Source organism: Periophthalmus magnuspinnatus, chromosome 13 (genome assembly GCF_009829125.3).
Source record: "Periophthalmus magnuspinnatus isolate fPerMag1 chromosome 13, fPerMag1.2.pri, whole genome shotgun sequence".
NCBI lineage: Eukaryota > Metazoa > Chordata > Actinopteri > Gobiiformes > Gobiidae > Periophthalmus > Periophthalmus magnuspinnatus.
Genome location: NC_047138.1, coordinates 17,331,056 through 17,353,770, shown reverse-complemented (window position 1 = coordinate 17,353,770; position 22,715 = coordinate 17,331,056). Strand labels below are relative to the sequence as shown.

At 41.4% G+C, this 22,715-nt stretch overlaps 1 protein-coding gene across 1 annotated transcript in view; it reads right to left on the bottom strand.

Annotated features, from left to right (window-relative positions):
• The window catches only part of zgc:153184 (uncharacterized protein LOC751652 homolog), a 35,905-nt gene that overhangs the window by 5,594 nt on the left and 7,596 nt on the right, over window positions 1–22,715 (bottom strand). The window contains exons 2-4 of the mRNA XM_033976995.2: window positions 4,695–4,781; window positions 2,010–2,081; window positions 1,380–1,448 (exon numbers count right to left, since the gene is read on the bottom strand). Of these exons, the coding sequence (XP_033832886.2) occupies window positions 1,380–1,448; window positions 2,010–2,081; window positions 4,695–4,781 (228 nt within the window). The remainder of the gene's footprint in view (window positions 1–1,379; window positions 1,449–2,009; window positions 2,082–4,694; window positions 4,782–22,715) is intronic.

Genomic DNA, 22,715 nt, shown 5'->3' with positions numbered 1-22,715 from the left:
ATAACTCAAGATATGAACATTACTAACAAACAAATCACGTGCCTTCTTTCTCCGAGGTTGCTTCCACTAGTGTTAGCAACAGATTTGATTGACAGCATTACCAAGCCCCTGCTGCCTGCTAAACCAGCGGTGCGGGTGCTAAGGGACTTTATCTTCAACAGCCTCACTCTGGATTAGCTCTTTGGTTGCTATGATACTCGTGGCTGGAATTCCTAATATGCAACTTGGCTCCATATTGGCCCCTATAACTGCAAGCCTCGATGAGCTTCATTTGACTGGAGCCGAACGCTATGGGTCACGTCACACTCATTTAGTCCACTTCTGTATACAGACTATGGGAATAAACAATGACACCAGCAGTTCAAAATCAGATGCAAACAAGGGCAAAAAACATAAATATATTTGTTTCTAAATTAAAATAAACAAGAATTTCAGAAGGCGCCCAAATATAACCAAGCAGCCTGCGAGTGGTACTGGTAGGCAATTTGAAACAGTGTTTGAGGGCTTTGAGGGGCTAAAATACATTCAAAACTATTGTTATTAAAGTAAGTTATTAATTTCACACACAATTTTCATTAGTAAATATCTTCTTTTTGTGTGTTTTGTACTTCTTTACATTCAGTAATTTCACAATAGTCTTTTAATCATGGAAAAATCACAGCTTCCCTCCTTAACCCTCCTTAACCTTCTGAAATACCAGTATAAATCATGAGTATCCCGAACAGAACCTACCTGCACTGGGGTGAAGAGGAAGAGAGAGAAGCGGCAGCCCTTCTGTCCCATGGCTGCCTCCTTTGTGCCTGGTCACACAGAACATTGTCCTGCCTCATGCTTGCTCCTCATCCCATTAGCTCATTAATCTGAGCCCATCCTCGCCATAGCAACAGGCTCTTCTCTCTCCTAAATATGCCAGCACTACAAACATTGGCACTGACTAAACAAAAGGGGGCAGTGTAGTGTCACAGATCTCCCCTTGTGTTCAACAGTCTTCTTTTTTATATTTTAATGAGGTCCTTGAATCAGTGGCTTTCAAATATTTCACATCAAAGTAAAGAAGAAGGCTTTCCAAGTACAACCAGATCTAAATCAATTATATAACAGGACTTTTTACATTTTTGTAAATCCCTAAAGTGCCCCAGCCCTTTTTCGCTTTATAATATCACAGGACTGTTCAAGGTCTGATCTTGGGCTAAACCAGGTCTAAAAGTGGACTACATTATTTCCACTATAGTTCTAGACAATAAATTATCCCAAAAAGTGTATGAAACAAACTCTAAATGAGGCAAACCCACAAAATAAAGACCTGTCCAAGTAACGCCTGAAGGAGCTTGCACACCACAGTTTCAGAAACAATGCCTTTAATCACAGAATGAACATACCTGTAATTTCTCAATAAGTGCAGAGTTCCGTGCTCTAACTTTCAGAGGGTTGGAAGGGGAGATTGTCTTCTGGAAAAAACGAGCCAGACAATAATTTAACCATGTGTCTTTATTTCAATTTAAGTTAAATAGCCTGTTAAATGTTGTAATTAATAGAAAGTATAAATAAATCCCTCATCTTGACTTTATTCTTGTTTAATTTGATGGGAAGAATATATTGAAAGAAGATCTTTCAAAATTTCTTGAAGACCTACAGTATATTAAAATGTATTTTGTAACGTACTCTGATATATGGACCAATCCAGTGTTTCTGAATACTTCGAATACTTTTATAGTATTTCCTATTAGTAATTGGAGATAGAATAAAGTCTATTGTCTATTTTCCTCACTGATTCTGTGCAGTCTGAAGCCTAAATGTGTTCCTTTGATTTTAGAAAAGTAACTGTATTCTGAATACCACTGCATAAAAAGAAACTGGACCAGTATACAGTTACTCAAAATGAGCATTCAGATTACATATTCTCACTACATGTATTCAGTTACTTCCCAGCACTGGCTATGGATGAACATGCTTCTATCTCACCATTATCCAAATGTCTGTTACAGGACTTTAAAGAAACAGTGACTTACTGGAGAATCTTCATTATCATCTTTTTGGTTTTGTAACTTCAGAGAGCATGGAGGTCTTCTTCTTCTTGGTGGCTACAAAACAGCACATACATGTGTACATTTTTAGATCTTATAAAGAGGTAAATATCAAACACGGTCATTTAAAAAAAAAAAGTATACAATAATTTGGAACACTCATCCACACTTTTAGCATGACTTTTTAGAACCTTAATGTGATAGGATTCAATAACAATAGGATTCTGACAATAGGATTCTGTTTGACTTTAAAGTGGGGACTGATAAATCTATTGCAGGCATAATCATATTTAACACACAGAAGACAATTTGTTAGAGTGAATGGCTCAGCATCTGCAATCTGTGAAAACCAGCTTGGCCTTCCTCAGGGCCCAGCTCTATCTCCGTTATTATTTTGCCTTTACATTAATGACTTTCCACACAGTTGTCCATCCAATGTACAGTGTCAGTTATATGCAGATGATGCAATTATTTATGTTCATGCAAAAAATAAAACTCTTGCAGCTCAGGAACTAACATCTGCCATGGGCAAGGTTTCAGAATGGTTACAGAGGTCACAGCTAGTATTGAATGTATCTAAAACAGTTTGTATGTTTTTTTCTAAGAATGCCGTTTATGATGATAATCCTCCTGCATTGATAAATGGAACAATAATTGAAACAGTTAATGAATTTAAATATCTTGGAGTAATGATTGACTCAAAACTTAACTTCAAACAGCATGTTAAAAAAATAGTTAATAAAATGAAATTTAATCTGTCAAATTTTAGACATATTAGAGCTAATTTAACACTGGATGCTTCTAAACTATACTTTAATGCAATGATTGTCCCTCATATGATGTACTGTATGACAAGCTGGACTTCAGCATGTAAGACCACTCTGAAACCTATTGAAACGGTTTATAAACAGGCCCTCAAAATTTTAGACAAAAAACCAAAGTCATATCATCATTGTTTAATTCTAAAACAACATAACATATTAGGTTATGACAATATGATCAAACTGGCAGACTGCACGCTTGTGTATAAGATTCTGCACGGGTTGGCTCCTACAGTTCTGCAAGAGTTTGTCAAAAAACGTCAAATTAGATCTACAAGAGCAGGTTCCAGAGGTGACTGTATGATTCCATCTAGAAAAAGCACTTTTGGACAGAATGTTTTCTCTTTTCGAGCTTCACAAACTTGGAATACTATTCCAGTAACAATACGTGAGCTGCCCACTCTCAGCTCATTTTCAGAACAACGCAAGTCATGGCTGTTAGACAGTCAAACTTGTCCACACAATCACTAACTTGAATGGATTTTAGTGGTAATGCTGTGTTTTTGTCTGCACAAGACATTGTTGTACATGTACTGTATATAGAATTGTAATGTAAGTTGTATAGTATTGAAATGTATTTTCTCATGAATGTATAATGTTTATCTTATGAAGGTGTAGGCTGTGATTATAGGTAGATGTGGTGTATGAGTGGACTGTATTGTGAATGTATGTACTGTAAGTTTGTGAGAGATCTGGTGATCTGAGGGCAGTGGTCTATGGATGGTCTATGGAGTTTTAAGATATGAAAGAGGGTTTGTATTTTGTACGTATTGTTTTTATAAGCTGTGGTGTGGCTGGGTGGTTTGTTTTTTTTGTTTTTTTTTCTAGCAGGGACAAAGGATGAAAATTAGCACTGGCTATAATCCTGCATATTTACAGGTGTGGGATTCGTTCCCCATGCCTCTGTTCTTAATATGCATTGTCCCTTCATTAAATAATAAATTAAAAAAAAATTAAAAAAAAAAAAATTAAAATAAATGGGAGATGGTTGCTTTGGTTCCCAGCTCACCTTACCTATGTATGAATGTGCTGTGATAGGTGGTGATAAATGATGCAGAAGGAGCAGACTGGTATCAGTCTTGTATCAGTCTACCCTGGTGCAGCTGTGACTACTGAAGTAATGCACCAGCACAAGAGAGGGAAGTGAAATTATAATAAATAAAAATGTGAAGCAATTTTGAGTATTGGAAAAAACCCTTTGTGAGACTATTATTATTAAAGATGCACTGTGTAACTTTTCTAGTGGAGGGCCCACCACCTGCTTGTCTTTATGGAGATGTTACTGCCACCAGGCCAAGCTGCAGATCAGGGAGTAGAGTAAGAGTACATGGAACTTAGATTAAAAGAGTACCTGGGGACTAGTGTTGTCACAATACAAACATTTCAAACTAAACTTTGATACTAAGAAATAGACTCGATACTCAATACCAATTCCAATACCATGATGATTTGCGATATTAAATGGTAGTACTGTCTTTTATATTCCCATGTGGCCTTACATCTGTGTAATCCCTCAATCATCCAGATAGGCTCCATAGTGGTCCACCAGTACACCAGTCTATGTGGTCTTATACTTGTTCTGATGCAGCTCAAGATCATTCTAAAGTTATTCAGGAAAGACTGTGACTGTGAGTTTTTTAGTATTGATATACTCAAATGAGTATCTAGTTTTGCTACTTCTTTTAGTATCAATTAGTATCAGATTTTCAATACTGGTAGGGACAAAATCCAAACTCCTATACATGGAAAAATATTCAGAAGGTCATTGGCAGGCAATAAAACACCTATAACTGAACAATATATAGATTGAAAAGTTACATAATGTGTCTTTAAAACTTAAAACCTTTACCTGGTCATTTGATGTGGGCATGGGTAGAATATGGCCTTTGAATCTCCCAGCCAGTTCAGCCACCGATGGTTTGGCTGGAGAGTCTTTCTGCAGAGGAAACAGATATAAAAACATATGAGAAATGTATGTAGGGTTTAACCATGTTCCGCTGACATAACATTTATCCCCCTGTTCCTTTGGCCGGTGTGGCTGCAGACACTGTTGCTCCTCTGTGGGCTCATGTTGGTATAGGGTAGGCCTTTCCTGTTGAATTATGTATGTCAAATAAAAGCTGGAATGTAGACAGATTCCTGACATGACCCTCTTCAGTTCATTTCCCAGATAAAAAGCTCCTCGCTGTGTTCGTTTATGAAAGAATTTTTTACATTTTTAAAACAGAATGCTGGGCCCTCCTCAAACACTGCCAATTAATTACAGTCCATGCATTTTCATAGTAGATGGAGCCTGTACGTTTGAACTGTAATGCAGTGTTGTCACGATAAATTTCAAACTTGAAATAGACTCGATACAATACCGATTCCGATACCACCATGATAATAAAATCTTTATTTTAGACAATGGAATGAGATTTTCAACATTCAATAATCGTACTTCCTTTTATATTCCCATGTGGCCTTATATCTACGTAATGCGCGTATGTGAGCTTATACTTGTTCTGATACAGCTCAAGATCATTCTAAAGATATTCAGGAAAGTTCATTTCTGTCCTGTGAATATTACTTTTTTAGTATCAATACCTGCTCAAATAAGTATCTAGTTTCAATACTAGTGTTAGCATCAATTAGTACCTGATTTTCGATACTTTTCACAACTCTAGTACAATATACAGTGAAATATGCCCAATGAGTCCCTCATTCATTTTGTTAAAGATATAAGGTATGTAGCCTGTACTCTTGCAGGTTAAAAAAACAAAAACTAAAATCACAACTAAGCCTTAGTTGCCATGCCTAAACCTGTACAGAGGACACATACAAGTGTTTCTCATGTGAAACCTCAGAACCTCCAGAATTCACTCACTGAGCTGCAAAGACTGCAGTTAGTGAGGATTCCAATTAGAGAGAGTCCCTTTAAGTTTATTTCCAACCGTTTTTGTCATAGTAACAAGTAACCAAAAGTGTGGAGCCCATGTGAAACTGTGTTATCTTCTGAAAAAGGGAATAAACTGATATGTGTACACTTTTGGGGTTAATTTTACAGTCTACAGTTCAGGCTTTTGGAATACAACTGATATTTTCATTGAGATAATAAACAAAAATTTGTCCCAGCCAGTTAATTCCCTATGATCAAACAAACAGAATTTTAAAATATATATGGCCATTATGCTGTACCTGATTTATACTGCTGTAAAAACTAACGGTAAACTAAAAGTATTTCTCACTTTCTTAATGAATCCTACTGTTGTAATTATTCACTGCCATAAGTTTATAAGTGATTTTCACAAATTTCAGAGGCCGGAGCATTTTTTCATCATGCTAAAGCAAAAAACAAAACAAAAAACAACTAACATGCTTTTCCTGATTTTCTGTCCTTAAAACTGTTTCCAAAATAAATGCAGACAGCACACAGCTATCTCATTTGTACCCCAAGAGCTGCTTTTACAATATTATCTGTGCTAGGACAAAAAGTTGCTTTAAAGGTATGAAGCGTTTTGTATTTTCCTGAACTTGTGGTATGAAAGTGGGACATCTTTAAAACTAAGTGAGCATTTTTACAAGTCATATTGGTTAAACATGTCAAGCAGATGGGGACAGACAGCAGACGACTTGACAAAGCAGTTGCATGTTTTAACCACCACCACCGCCACAGTACTGTCCTCACATAACTGCCTCCGCTCCTGTACTCCCCTCCGCACAGCTGCTGCCCCTCACCCCCGACTCAGGCGTCCTTGCAGCCCTGTTATCAGTGCCCTGGCCCTCTACTCCTCCTCCGCGGCTATGATGGGAGACTTTGAGCAGCACTAGCGTATCACTGTCCGGCCTGATTGCGTTAGAAAGTGGAATGTGCATGCGAAGCAAGGAGCTAAAAGGAAGCGTTGGTCAGTGTGGTTGCAACATGACCAACCCTAAGAGGCTGAGGCACAAGTGGTAGCTACTGCCAAAACAGGCAGACTAAAGTTGGGGCAAAATCTCCACCATGGGCAAAGTAGGACTAAACTCGGTTGTGGCATATAGGCATGGGACGATTATCATGGCCAAAATAATTGTGATGAATGATTATATCACAATAATTATTAAAGTTGCTGACAGTTGAATGATTAATGATTGAATAATTATAATTTTAATATTATGAAGACGCCATATTTAAAGCATTTATAGTATTGTACTTTGTTAAAAGTGAAAACAACAATCACCTAAAAGAGAACATTATGGAGAAGTAGGTTTGTGCTGCACATTCTGGTGATTATTCTAGTAATTATCTCTGTTGGCGATTATCACGATCATATAAAATATCTCATATTTATTGTCTCACCCCTGGTGGCACACGACTCAGCAGTGAACCAGGATAACATCAACAAGAATTTATGGACGAAAAGCCAAAGACTCTTTTAAACTTGGAGGATCAGCCAACTGGAGATGTTATTATGGATGTACCGAACCCGTTTTTTCTGTTCTGATACCAATTTTGATACTATGGCTTTAAGTATCTGCCGAATATTAACCGGTACCAGTGTAGTGACCAAGAATGACCTTTTTTCTCCAAAAAAACAGTGTACTTATTACAAAATGGATGGTATGTAAGTGTTATACATATTGCAAGTAACACCTGAACACCTTCGTATGAATAAAAATTCACACATTAGACAATAAATAGTCTTATTACATGAAATTAAAGGATATCGGCTGAACCAATGTCATGGGACCAATACCTGATCCAGCAAAATTTCCTGGATTTTCGGTATTGGTGCAACCCTAGGTGTGATTACTTTACCTGAAAAGTTCCACATTATCACATTAAACATACATATCTCCAGCAGGTGACATTACCAAGCCAAATTACAAGTCATATCCATGGGCAGGTGAGCCCACTCAAAGTAAGAATGCAATAAAAACACAGTTCTATTTCATCCCTTCTGACCGCCAGAGGCGGTGCTTCAAGCACTGGATGATCACTCTTGCGCATGCGCAGGTCGAGATTTAATAACAACAAATTCACCTATGACCTTCCGGTGACCCACGTGAGGCTATATAGTCACGTGACTCCGGAAGCACAGTCCCTTTTTTCTTCTCACGCTTTGGTCGAGTGTGTTGTGGCTACTTGCAAATACTGCTTCGTACCACAATTGTTTCTCCCTTTGGTGACAGCTTACTGCTCAGAGTCCCGTGACTTGTGAATTGAGTGCAGTCTTTCACAGTCGGGGTAGCGAGTGCGACTCGCCCCTCAGGGGCTGCGTAAGCTGCGCGGGGCGGAGTGCCTCACCTGGAGCGGGTGTTTCCCTGACACCGGTGAGGTGCACGTTTCACAAGGACCGTATGGTAAGTAGTTACTGCATTTTTTGTTGGAAGCGACACCGGGTCGGTGGAGCTGGTTTGTATTTGCTGCCGTGTTCGGTTCAGCTCAACTTTTGTGTTGACTATTGCCGCATTCGGCTAAAATATCTCTGTTATTTTGGAACCGTGCTCGGTTCTTTAGTTCATTTTTATCAGCAGTGTTACTGTTCGCTTTGAGTTTTTGAGCCTACCACCAGTGGCGTTCTCGGCTCGACGTGGTATTTTTTAATCCCAGCGTGCGGATCAAGAGTGGCGTTTTCAGCTCGACCTGATCTAGCGTCTGTTGTGATGGAGTCCATGTGCTGCAGAGCTTGCATGGCCCCGCTTCAACCGGAGGATGGACATGATTTATGCCCCTTATGTTTGGGTGTGGACCACCTTAAGGAGGGCTTGACGGAGAATGCTTGCATGAGTTGCAGAATTATGCCGAGATCCCTGCGTGCTGACCGCCTGGCCGCGTTTGGAGGAGCTGGGCTCTCTGATATACAGGACACCCAGCTGCCGGCGAGCGGGAAGGTGAGGAGAAAGCGCTCTGCTGTCGACGCTTCCCCTACTCCGCATAAGCGCAGCAAAGGGGATCGCTCTGCGGGATTATCCTCGAAGGTGGATAGCCTTACTTCGGAACTCAATAGAATGAAAGCTCTCATTGAGTCCATGCAGACCCGGGATAGCGACCAGCAAGCTGCCCAGCGGGATGTGGTTTCTGTTTGTGAAGACAATGCCTTGTCTGTGGCGGCGTCAGATACGCACTTCCGCGACACCGACCCGTATACTGGGGATGGTTTGGATGCGTGTTCTGACATATCAGAGTTGAGCTCACACAACTCCACCTGCTCTCAGGGAGGTGACGATGACTCAGCTGCCTCCTCTTTACGCGTGGCTTTTGCACGGTTACAACTGGAGGCACCGACGGCGCAGCCTATGGCTTGTAGTGCGTTTTTTAGATGACAGAGCTCTGCGTCTTCCTTTTTGGTTCCTCCCTCTACGGAGTATATTAAGGAACTTCATGCCTGCTGGTCAGATACAAAAGCGTTTTCTAAACCGATGTCTGATGGAAGGGTCCTTGCTGCCATGCAGGAGGCGCCCAAGTTTGGATTGGGACACATGCCAGCGATTGAACCAGCTGTGGCCTCCCTTATTGTGGCCCCAGACGAGGCTCTGAGACCCAATGCCAGGTGCCCGCGACCTCAGTGCCGGGTTACTGACGAATTGCTGTGTAAAGCTTACGACTCCGGGGCGCGCATGGGTCGTATCGGCAATTCCCTGTCCCATTTACTGCTAGGTTTAGCGACTTCACTAGAGGGCTCTAATGTCGATGCGGCTACGCAAGGCTTGGTTGACACGTCCCTACAAGCATTTGCTTTTATGTCAAGGGAGCTGGGCCGCCTGCTGTCCATCCTGACCCAGGCGCGTCGGCAGGTTTGGTTGGCACAATCTCCCCTAACCGAGACGTGTAGGAGAACCTTGAGGGGATTACCTGTGGTTCCGGGTGAACTTTTTGGAGAGGCAGCGCTGGAAGCCTTGCAACGGACAGCCCAGGCCTCTCAGACTAGACATCAGCTGGCGGGCCTTCACCGACGAGCCCCTCCTCCTATTGCTCCTGGGTCATCTACTACACACCAGCAGACATATGCTGTACCATCAAGCCCATTTTTGGCTCCCCGGCGGCCTGTTACAAGGTCTGGGCGCTCACAGAGTGACCGCCCAGGGCTTCACATGTGCCTCGGTCATCACAGTCTGGTCACCAGCCCTCCAGGCTGGCAGTCGGTTGTTTCACCCCGGAACAGCTCCAGTACTGGGCTGCCAACACCCCAGACATGTGGGTGTTGACCACCTTATCACGGGGATACCGCCTACAGTTCCGACGCCGGCCTCCTGTTTTCGGCCAGGTCCGAATGACTGCCATTTCGGACCCGGCAAAATCCGTGGCACTCAATCTGGAAATAGCAACCTTGCTGGAAAAGGGTGCAATTGTACACGTAGACCCTCGGCAGGATCCGGGGGTTTTTTATTCAAGATACTTTCTTGTCCCGAAGAAAACTGGCAACCTCCGTCCAGTTTTAGACCTGCGAGGTCTCAATGTGTTTTTAAAAGTCATGCCTTTTCACATGCTATGCACCTCAGAGGTGCTTCAGGCACTTTCCCCAGGCGAATGGTTCACGACAATCGACCTGAAGGATGCTTATTTTCATGTACCGATTGCACGCAATCATTGGAGGTTCCTTCGCTTTGCTTTTCAGGGGAGACATTTTCAGTTCAGGGTCCTCCCATTTGGGCTGTCCCTGTCACCCAGGGTGTTCACCCGAGTGGTGGCAGCAGCCTTGTCTCCACTACAGGCGCGGGGTTTGATTCTACCTTACCTCGACGACTGGTTAATTTGGGCACCCAGCCGCGACCAAGCCATTCACGACACAGGGCTTGTACTCGAGCATGTGAGCCGCTTGGGTCTGTGTGTGAATATGGACAAGAGCAATCTGGTCCCGACCCAGGACACTGTCTTTTTGGGGATGGCTTTAAGCACGGTCACCATGGTTGCGTGCCCTTCTCCCACAAGGGTCGACAACATCATGGGGATGCTAGGTGCATTCCAAGAGGGAGAGGCCCTGCCATTCCTGTAATATCTCCAGCTTCTGGGCATGTTGGTAGCAGCCTCCAGTGTAGTTCCACTGGGACTACTTTCATTACGGCCGATGCAGATGTGGCTGAACAGCCTGCATCTGGATCCAACTCGGGTCGCACACAGACGCAAGAGGTTGCGTGTGTCTCCCCAGTGTCTGCACTCCCTGTCTCAGTGGAGAGACAGACGTTGGATCCTACAGGGCGTCCCGTTGGGGCCTCTACCGTCACGGAGAGAGGTTGTGTATACGGATGCATCCTCCACGGGTTGGGGTGCAACATGGCAAGGTCGTGTGATACAGGGGACATGGACCTCGAGCCTGATAAAAGAACACATAAATGTGCTGGAGTTAATGGCTGTGGACTTGGCACTGCACCATTTTCTGCCGAACTTGCAAGGCAGGCATGTGCTTGTACGTTCAGACAACAGGTCGGTGGTTTACCATATAAATCACATGGGAGGGACCAGATCGGTGAATCTCACACAGAGAACACAGCAGCTTTTCAGGTGGGCGTCCGTCCATTTTGCCAGCCTGCGGGCAGCCTATCTCCCGGGGACGCTGAATCAGGTGGCAGATTTCCTCTCTCGCCAGACTCTCTTGCCGGGGGAATGGAAGCTTCACCCAGAGGTGGTCTGCACCATCTGGAGGGTCTTCGGCAGGGCCGAAGTGGATCTGTTCGCCTCACAGGAAGCGACCCATTGCCCTCTCTGGTTCTCTCTGAGGGACAACACCAGCCCACTGGGTCAGGACGCATTGGCTCACGACTGGCCTCACGTTCTCCTCTACGCCTTTCCTCCCTTTCCCCTGATTTATCAAACACTCCTGAGGGTTCTGCAGGAGGGACACAAGCTTCTGCTGGTTGCCCCATTCTGGCCAGCGAGGATCTGGTTCTCACTTCTGCACAGACTCTGTTGCAGCTCTCCAATGCGCCTCCCCGCCAGGACGGATCTCTTGTCCCAGCTGGGGGGACGAATACTGCATCCCCATCCCAGCCGCCTTCAGCTCTGGGTTTGGCCTCTGCAAGGCCCGGTATCGCATTCTCAGAGTATGCTGGAGGAATAGGACATACGATCTGTAATGCCTGGGCACCATCTACACGGCGGCTGTACACAAACAGGTGGAAACTGTTTGAGGAATGGTGCAAGGGACATGGACAAGATGCGGTGCGTTGTTCAGTCTCTGCTATCTTGGCGTTTTTGCAGGAACTTTTGGATCGTGGTCTGTCGCCTTCGACATTAAAGGTATATGTGGCTGCAATATCTTGCTGGCACAGTGGGGTGAATGGTGGCACTGTGGGCAGTGACAAGAACGTTTCCCGTTTCTTGAAAGGTGCTAGACGGCTTCGCCCACCTACACGACCAGTGGCTCCTTCATGGGATCTTTCACTGGTCCTGGAGACTCTGCATGCTCATCCATTCGAGCCTATTGCCCAGGCAGACATTAAGTGGCTGTCGTTTAAGACGGCATTTCTCCTCGCCATGGCTTCGGGTAAGCGTGTGGGTGAACTGCAGGCCCTGTCTGTCAATGAGTCCTGCTGTAGATGGCATGCTGATGGCTCAGGTGTAACTCTCTGGCCTAATGTCTCTTTCCGCCCTAAGGTGTTATCTTCTGCTGATAATGCCCAACCGCTCCAGTTGGCGAGGTTTGGCACTGAATTCACCACAGAACCTTTATGCCCTGTTCGCTCAATGGAGGCTTATATACAGGTTACGGCAGGTATAAGACGGTCGGAAAATCTGTTTGTGTGTTATGCTGGCCCCCGCTACACAGCGTCTCTCTCGGTGGGTTGTAGAGACCATTAAACATGCTTATACCTCACAGGGGCGGCTGATGCCTGAGGGCGTGAGATGCCACTCAACCAGGGGCCTTTCTACCTCCTGGGCTGCTATGCATGGGATTCCCCTAAATGTGATCTGTGCTGCGGCCTCTTGGACCTCACCCTGCACGTTTGCCAGATTTTACCGGGTGAATGTTGCGGTCCCCCATCCCCTGGACGGAGTGTTACGCAAGCATCATGCTTCATTATGAGGAGGTAGGTTACTTGTCGTGGTCTATGGATTCCTCGTGACCATGTTGTTACAAGTCATCCAGTGCTTGAAGCACCGCCTCTGGCGGTCAGAAGGGATGAAATAGAATGAAAGTTACGCATGTAACTACGGTTCTATGAATCCCGGATGACCGCCAGAGGTCTCTGTCCCTCGGAATCCTCGTGCCCTCGCGAGAAGGTTAAGGGACTGTGCTTCCGGAGTCACGTGACTATATAGCCTCACGTGGGTCACCGGAAGGTCATAGGTGAATTTGTTGTTATTAAATCTCGACCTGCGCATGCGCAAGAGTGATCATCCAGTGCTTGAAGCACCGCCTCTGGCAGTCATCTGGGATTCATAGAACCGTAGTTACATGCGTAACTTTCGTTCACACACACGTGGAGGCACACAGGTGGAACTCTGCCATAAAAGGTTACATAGTGCAGCTTTGACATGCTGGTTGGATGCAACGCTGCCTAAACGTACATGCCACAGTAGACAGCATACATTAGTAAGAAGCAAACAAAAAATGTTTACACTTTAGACATTCTAGACAAGGGCTGAACATTAAGGAAAAAGATCTAATTGCAACTTTTCCAACCATTGCAATTACAATTCGATTTGCGATTTATGGTTTAATAGGATTCTGTTCAAAGTTCACATTTTAAACATGAGAATTGATGAAAATATTCACTAATTAATACAAGAATCACATTTCAGAACAGGTTTGCACATATCTAAACTACAGGGTTAGCAGTTTTTATGCAGAATAAGACGGGATATTTTGTGTGGAGGAAATTATGGTACTTCAAAAACTGCAGTATTTGCAAATTGCTAATTCAGATTGCAATTTCAATTTGATCACTATTAATCTTGTAGCCCTATTCTAGACTCCTCCTTAGAACCAAAGGAGCTAAACAGTAACAGCAAAACCACAATGGAGTACAAAAGTGTTCTGCTCATCATTATATTGATTCCAGCTCATGTTGCACTTCCATGTTGTGTTGTTTAAATCCTCTGAGCCCATGTTCTTCTTGGTGTTGCTACATTTCCTGGGCGTGTGCTCTCAGTTCCCTCTCTAAACTCTAACATGTGACAACAACACGGCTTTATGTTCCACAGATGCATTAATAATCCCTTTTAGATCTTAGCATGACTTAAACATCTCCACCCAAATATATTGCAATATTTTTGAACTTAAGGAACCACCAGCCCGCCTCATGCAGCGACTATTTTGTAAGCTTTAATTGTTTAACTCTTTCCTGTCCATCTCAAACTTCCTTCAGGGCTGGGTCTATAGTCACAACAGTTTGGGAATGTAAGCAGACATTTTTGGCTGGAGGAGCTAAGGAGATGCTAAGGTCTTCAATGTGGTTGCTCACTTAACAAGATAATTTGGAGTTGTTGTTTTTTTACAATGGAGAGTACAACCCACCCCCTACCATGTTTGTTTAGCTGTTTTTAAACTAATTTAATGTAGTTATCCCCTGCAGTGATTTATCAAACCTAAGATGGAATATTTTTTTAATTGTAGTTTCATTTTGTACACTTGTGGTTGCCATTTGGAAAAACTTTAGTCGAAACTGGACGTGCTATGAAAATGGGGCAAAAATCTTTGGCCAAGCTAAGGGGCTGCATTGGGTCATTCTAGGGGAGGCTAGTGCCCCTTCAAGCCCCCCTGGTGCCACCAGTGTATAAGACTTGAGTGTGTGAATGTGAGGTATTTTTAGAGTATGGGCGGAATATACAGAGTGGACTACAATTGTGCATTTTTTAAGTTACTTTGTTCCACAACTTTCTGACCATGTGATTAACAAAACAAATGTATGTGTTTGATGAGGTTGTTGGTATGTTAATGCATGCACTAATATAACAATGCAATTTTAGTGTAAGAATTGTCAGCACTTTGCATATTACCTACATATAGTGCTGAAAAAGTAGAGCCTACAATATCAAAACAAAATGATTTTTTAGTTAAAGTAGGTTGTTTTGCCCTGCCAGATCATTTAGCATTGTTAGACTCACCAGGAAAAAACAAAGCTACCTATTTTTTCTATTCTATATCAACATATTACAAGTGTTGGAGGAGCTATGCAGATTCTTTAGGCAGCAGAATGCTTAGAATGCATAACGTAAGTGAATAACAACTTTAGACAACTGCAAAAAGTTTAAAATGAACTAGATCCATTAAGAAAAAATGTCTGGCTTCAATCCACCAAGTCATAAATGGACTCTCTGCAGAACTAGTCTAACTCGCCAAGAGAATTTACCCCAGAAACAAAGAGCTCCCAACTAGGCCGGTCATGATGACAAATGTTGAAGTGCAATATATTGCTGAAGTAAACATACAATAAACGATAATATTGAAACAAATTTGTGCCACTGACACAATAACCCAAGAGCAGATTTAAACCACAAAAATGATTTTAAATGTACAATATTGTTAAAAAAGCAGCAATAAATAAACAGCAGAATTAAACATTTTATTACTTAGTTTGTATCTGTAATGAGTTGCAGAAGTTATTAATTCAACCTTTTATGGCTCAAATGTTAGCCAAAAAAATAACCAAAAAAATCCAGTAGACAAAAATTGTACACATGATGAATATTGAGCCCAAAAAAAATTGTTCCACCTTTCATATATTGAATGATAAGTCGATATACCGGTAGTTATAATGGTGGCAGGTCTACTCCAAACTCCCAACATACCAAATGTCCCTACTTCTACTGGTTTCAAGCTGCACTATGTAAAGTTACATAGTTTGGCGTGTCCACCAAATGTTTGTGTCCATAGAAATCTTATTGCTTTGCCTGGTATGTTCCCCACCCATTATGGCTTAAGCACATTTATCTGGCATTTATTCAGTTTAGATGTGTATTTTTTTACCTCTTCACAGAAGGCATGCATGTGGCAGACCTTGAATCAGAAAAAGTTACAAAAATAAAGATTTAAACAGCATATTATCGGTTATAGCATAAAAGTAATTTCAGATTTTTATAATCTCACTCATTTTTACCTCTAATGAGCTCCCTTCTGAATTACAACAGACTGAATGCAAATGTTCTGCTCAAGCACAGTACAAGCCAGACCTGCACAAAATGGACAGCTATTTTAATCTACCCCGTATATGTATAATTTATAAACTACACAATTGGAGATATTAAAATTAAGTTATCAGAATTCTCTACTTCTTCTCAGTATTGTTAATTCAGCTGTGCTCTGAAGAGTGGGAAACGATGGGGAATGGGGCGGACAGAACTATTTGTGGGGCTGTAGGCCTGGGAAAAACCCGGAGAAGAGTCCCCTGGTAGGATCTGGACCACATCTGAACTCTGAGACAGCATGTTCAAAATGAGGAAGCTAGCATATAAGAAAGACTTGAGTGCATGTGATTGGCATGTTTTTAAATCTGGAGAGGGTCAGAGCGAATTGAAACGAGCCATTTTTGGACTCAAGACTTGCCTGGAAACTGTTTTCAACCATAATTAGCAATTTGGACAAGTCTGTCTTCCAATTTTGAAGGATTAGCAGAAATAACATACAGGATGAGGCCCTATAGTGGGTGAGCTAAAATATATAGGGCTGCATTCAAGAGTATTTAAGGTTGAAATCTGAGTCCATTTATTCCACATTTCTGTCTTCCTTTGGGTTAGTCCCTTGCCATGTTATAATGTTGTTACCTCCTCAAAAACATACCTGAGTTGTGTTTTGTTTCATTCAGACATGTTTGAGTGACTCTTTATTATTAGTCTGTCTACATTTCCAAAGCTCAAAATCCTCTGCTCCACCTTGTGATGTCATGAAGCAATTGTTATCAAGTTAACAATTCAATTACCTTTTACCTTTTGTTTAGTAGAGATTGGCAAATCCATGGCTGAAATCATCCAATTGAATCTAGTGAAGGGGTATGGAGTTTAAAGACACAGTAGAGCACTTCCTACATTATCACATGACATCACAAGTGTGTTTTCTGTTTGAGAGAAGAACTCAATATGCAGGGTTTGTGTATTAAACATGTGTGAATTAACCAAACCATAACTCCAGGTATGTTTGCGATGAGGAGACAACATTATAACATAGATCAGAAAATATGGCAATATTGGCCATTTTTATTTATTACAGGTGTTTTTGTTGCTAAAATACTTCCAAAACATGTATTCTGAATGTGAGTGGGTTCTCGGTGGAAATGGCAAGTTTAATGCCATAGTGTGGCACATTCCAGGCAAAGCAACATCTCCATGGAGGCAAGCAGGTGGCGACCCTCCACCAAAAACGTAAGCAGAGGTTAATCCTGAGTAAGTATTAATTTCCAGTCAATGATGGAGACACACAAGTATTACAGTATGACCAGGGGAAGAGAGAGAGAAGAGAAGCGAGGAGAGAGAGGGGAGAAGAGTGAGAGGAGAGAGGGGGGAGGAGAGGAGAGGAGAGAGAGAGAGAGAAAGAGGAGAGAGGGAGAAGCGGGAAAGATAGGAGAGAGAGGAGAGAGAGAAGAGAGGAGAGAGAGGGGAGAAGAGAGAAAAGAGGAGAGAGAGGGGGGAGAGGAGAGGAGAGGAGAGAGGGGAGAAAGAAAGAGGAGAGGAGGGAGCGTAACAGAGAGAGAGAGAAGGGAGAGAGGGAGAGGAGAGAAAGGAGAGAGAAGAGAAACGAGAGAGAGAGGAGAGAGAGAGAAAGACAGAAGAGAAGAGAGAGAAGAGAGAGGAGAGAGTGGTTCACAAAGCTGCTATTGTGAGTCCCTGTGATTCCTATTTCCACAGGGGAACAAGCACATGATACCATCCAGCATATCAGTCAGGCTGAGCAAATGACATGCCCTTCATTCTAAACAGAGCATAGAGGATACAAACCTGGAATAAATACTGTAACGTCAAGGGGAAAAATAATAATGATGCATTCAATTTATACACTGTCTTTTGACACCGAAAGGCACTCTTCATTGCATTATTCATTCACTCCACTTGGTGGTGGTAATCTACTATTGTAGCCACAGCTGCCCTAAAGGAATCAAGGTTGCACCATCGGCTTCTCCGACTGCTACCAATCACCCACACCACACCACATTCATACTGAGCAAGGTGGGAGAAGTGTCTTGCCAAAGAACACAATGGCAGTATGCACTAGACAAGGGCTGCTGCTCCATTATGACATCTGGTATTTACAGCAGTCTTTCCAAGAGCAGACTGCGCATTCACAAAGTTCTTAACAGTTCAGTCTTAGTAGTTGCCTTTTAAAAACATGACCCAAACATTGAGCAAGCTGTTGTACAACTTAGCCCCTTCTAACACTTCACTTTTGCTACAAGACGCCCAATGCAGCCGAGGAAAAAAACACCTGAGCTACAGCCTGTACTTGTTGAGTGTGAGCAGAGCAGACAGGTCCCTCTCTCACTCTGCAGTCTGCGCTCTTCTAGGAAAACATGATGTAGTGTTGGAGGCTCTTCCATCTGAACATGTCCCTCCTCCACAGCTTCCAGGACCTACTCAGAGCTGCTAAAACTGACTCCAGACGTGTGGGCTGAATTATGGAATATGAAATAAGACATACAAGGTGGAAAATGATTAAGTGTTAAGACTGCAGTATATGAAATGTTCTTTGGTCACAGTGCCAATCCAATATTTGAAAATAGAAATTGAGACAAAGCCTGAACACTTACTCCCACAATGCAATGAATAAAGTGACAATATTTCAGTCAGTGGATCTTCCTTAAATCATGGTTTTCTTTGTGTGCCACTCCCTTATCAACATTCTGCCCACTGATGGTTCGACGATCCAATATTTGTGACTTACAGGTGCTGTGCCTGATTTTTACTGTAAAATGTGAAAAACAGAACTAGTTCATTTTAAATAGTTTACAGTGGTCCAGAGTTCTACCTCACTGACCTTACACATTCCTAATTATTCACTGCGATGGGCATGAATAGCGTTTTTCACAACTCTCATAAACGACGGTGAAGCTAACAACAACTAGCATGTTAACACACACATCTTGACAATAAATTCTTTCTAGTTAGATACAGACAGTACACAGCTGACTTATTTTGACCTCAAAAGCTGCTTATACAATATATCTGTACTGGGACAAGACACATTTAGCTCAGGGTCATGGGAAAAAACAGGTACACGGTCAGTATAGCTAGCTTCCAAAGATTATAGTTAACCTTAAAGGGTATATAATGCTGACTTAACTTAATCAATGTTTGCCTTGTTATGCAATTTCATTTTTTTTTTTTTTTTTTATGCCTAGGTTAGTATGCTGTTTACAAATGTTTAGGTAGTTCTGTATGCTGCAATGAGAGGAGTCAGTAGTGCCTTAAAGTGACAAGCACCAAATCCAAATTTTTAAAGGGTCCATATTACCCTATGCATATTTAGGCTGAGTTATTCTCTCAAATGGAAACACTCTGTTCCACCTTGTGATGTCATGTGATAATACAGGAAGTGCTCCACTGTGCTTTTAAACTCCACACATCTGCACTAGAATCAATTTCCAACCTCTACTGAACTGAAGGTAAAAGGTAGCTGTTGACTTGAAAACTACCACTTCATGACATCACAAGGTGGAACAGAGCATTTTGAGCTTTGGAGATGTAGACAGAGTAATAATAAATGGTTACTCAAACATGTGTGAATGAAATAAAACACAGCTCCAGGTATGTTTCTGAGGAGATAAAAGCATTATAATATGGCTTAAATCTCACAAGAGGGACCTTTAACAACATAGGACCTTTAAGCATCTTTAACCCTAACCTTACTATGATTTTAGTGTTTTAGCAATCAAGGTTAATACAAATCTATAATTATTTGTTTCAATGAACGTTTGAATAACTGCAATTGCCTAAGCACATATTACAATATAAACACGATTAGCTCAAAAACAAATAGCCTCCCAGGTTTCGCAGAAAAGCCAGACACCTCATTTTGTTCTGGTATTTCAAAACTGATAAAGAAAAGGTCAAGATATGATGTTATGCAATAGGACAACGCACAAACCAGAAATTAAATACGGTAAAAATGTAAATAGAGTCTAAAAGGGAGCAGTTATTCATGTGGGGATTGTAGTCCTCCTGGTATTCACTGGCCCAGCCCTTCTAGTGACAAGAACCATCTGGTTTCAGGATCAGATGACTAACACCACGGCTGGAGTCAGACTTTTCACTGGAACTATGCTGCTCTGGTGCATCCATTCATCAAAATATTAGTAGTAGTGAGGGGAAAAAAAAGAAATATATAAATGGAACTTTTATGAATAAGGAAGGAGAAATGTGGAGGATCTTTTCAAACTATATCAACCCTTGGTGCTGGAAAGATGATTGGGGGTAGTAGTGACTTGGTGTATAGATGTACACTTATCTAAAAAATCGTGGTAACTTAAGTAAAGGCTTGCATTTTAAAAGCGCTGTACCTGATTTTTACAGTCTAAACAATGTGAAAAATAGCACTAGGTCACAGTGGTCTTAATGTATTCCTCATTTTCCTAACTCAATTCCAGCATTTTAATTATTTGCTGCAATGAATTTATAAGTGCACTTCCCAACTCTCAGAGACCAGAGCGGAGATTTGTCATCATGGTAATGCAAATAATAGCTAGCATGCTAACAGTTGCACTTGCTGCTTCACAGAAGATTGAACACTTTATAATAACTTAGGACACTAAAAGCTGCTTTTTACAATACTGGGTACTGGAGCAAAACAATGTTTACTTCCATATATGAAAAAATCAAATCCAGCCCCTTTAATGTAATAATAATAGCAATATTTAGCAAATTTTTCAAAGCAATACTAGCCCTTACAATTTTGTGTGATACTTGTTCAGTCACGCTCCATCATACAATCAAGGTGGGTAAAGTGTCTAGCTCACGGACACAATAAAAGTATGTATTGCTGACAATGGTGGAATATAACAAAGCAAAAGTAGTAAAGTACTGTACTTAAGTAAAAATTTTAGGTATTGATTCTTTGTTTAAGTGCTTAAGTACTTTTTAATTTTACTTCACTGCATTTGAGAGAAGGTCTCTGTACTTTCTACTCCACTACATTTTTGAAAAAGAATGAAAAGTAAAAGTATTTTTTTATTATTGTTTGAGACCTGCTGAAAAGGTTGAGGGTTTATTTTTAACATGTTCATAGTCTGAGCAAAAAAACCAAAAAACAAATAAATAAATCAAAAGAGCCAGGAAAGAAAGCTTTATTAGATCTCAAAATATGTGTGAAATACTTTTACCTTTTACTCATTAAGTACATTTTTAGACAACTGTTTATACTACTATTACTTTTACTTAAGTAGATTTTTTCATGTGATGCTTTCACTTACTTGAGTATTTTTTGCTCCGGTATCTGTACTTTTACTTAAGTAACAAAACTGAGTGCTCCTTCCACCCTGATTGCTGATAGCAGATGTAAAAACACTAAACTTTGATAAGACAGCAACAACTAATTTATTTATCTATCGACTACTATGGGAGGCTAAAGGGAGGGAGAATTGCAGTGCTTAGCTTTGTCTACATGTAGGCCTATGATAAACAATAAAAGTAGCTATATTGATGTCCCAAGCATCGATAAGTGAAAAGGAATTCTAATACATTTAAAAACATTATAGGTAATACCAATGTGACAAACATCTTCTTTCATACAATACGCACTTCATATTGTCCTAACACGGCAAATCTCCCATGTGGCTTTAGCAGAGCTGCTGTCATTTAAGTACACAGCCTATTCCTTTAATGGCCCATTCTAAATTGTCTATGTGGAATACTTTCTTTTATATGGCCCTCAGTCCCGGTAAGTTGCACAGTGGTCCATGCGCGTATACCAGTCTATGTGGTCTTATAATCATTCTTAGCACTCTTGGACTCATTCTAAAGCTATTCAGGAAAGATTCATTTGTGTCCTGTGAATATGACTTTTTATTATCAATACCTGCTTGATTGATTAACTAGTTTTTGTTTAGTATCTGATTTTCGATATTTTTGACAACGCTATTTCTCAACAAACAGCAACTTATAACATAACAACAACTCCACAACAAACAGAAATGAGTCCTCCTTCAGTACTATAGTGGAGCTGCTCAGAACTTCTAATGTTTGCACAAGTTTCTGCCAAAAAAGGAAATAGAAGGATGGAGGGTTGCCAAATGTCGTCTGGCCTTGTGAAGGAGGAGGTGCATATATTTAGTGTGAGAGAGAGAGGAGTGTGCTGGTGGCATTTCTTACTTTCTCTCACTTCCTCTCATCTGCAGACCTGTGGTAGAGTCTAATGAACGCCCACTATCTGCAGCTGCTCGTGCACCTCGTAACCTCAACACAGTTCACATGGGATTAAGAGAAGGGTGTTTTGCACTTATAGGAAACTACATAGGAAAATATATAAAGAAAATGTACAATAACAAGTTTGCATAGCTGGGAATAGTAGTGGTTTGTCTATTACGATATATACTGTATATTTAACCCAGAGCAAAAATGTAAATGTGAAGTTATAATCAGTTCAGTCCATATTGCACACAAACCCTTCATATTTAGGCTGAGTTCTTCTTTCAAACTGAAAACACTCTGTTCCACCTTGTGATGTCATATGATGATACAGGAAGTGCTCCACTGCGTTTCTAAACTCCATACATCATCTTCAGAATCATTTGGATGATTTCAGTCCTGGAATTGCGAATCTCTGCTGAACTGAAGGTAAAACATAGCTGTTAACATGAAAACCATCACTTCATGACATCACAAGGTGGAACAGAGCATTTTGAACTTTGGAGATGTAGACAGACTAATATTTAAAGGGCTACTCAAACATGTGTGAATGAAACAAAACACAACTCCAGATATGTTTTTAAGGAGGCAACAACATTATAACATGCCTAAAAGCTCACAAGAATTGAATAAAACAAATTT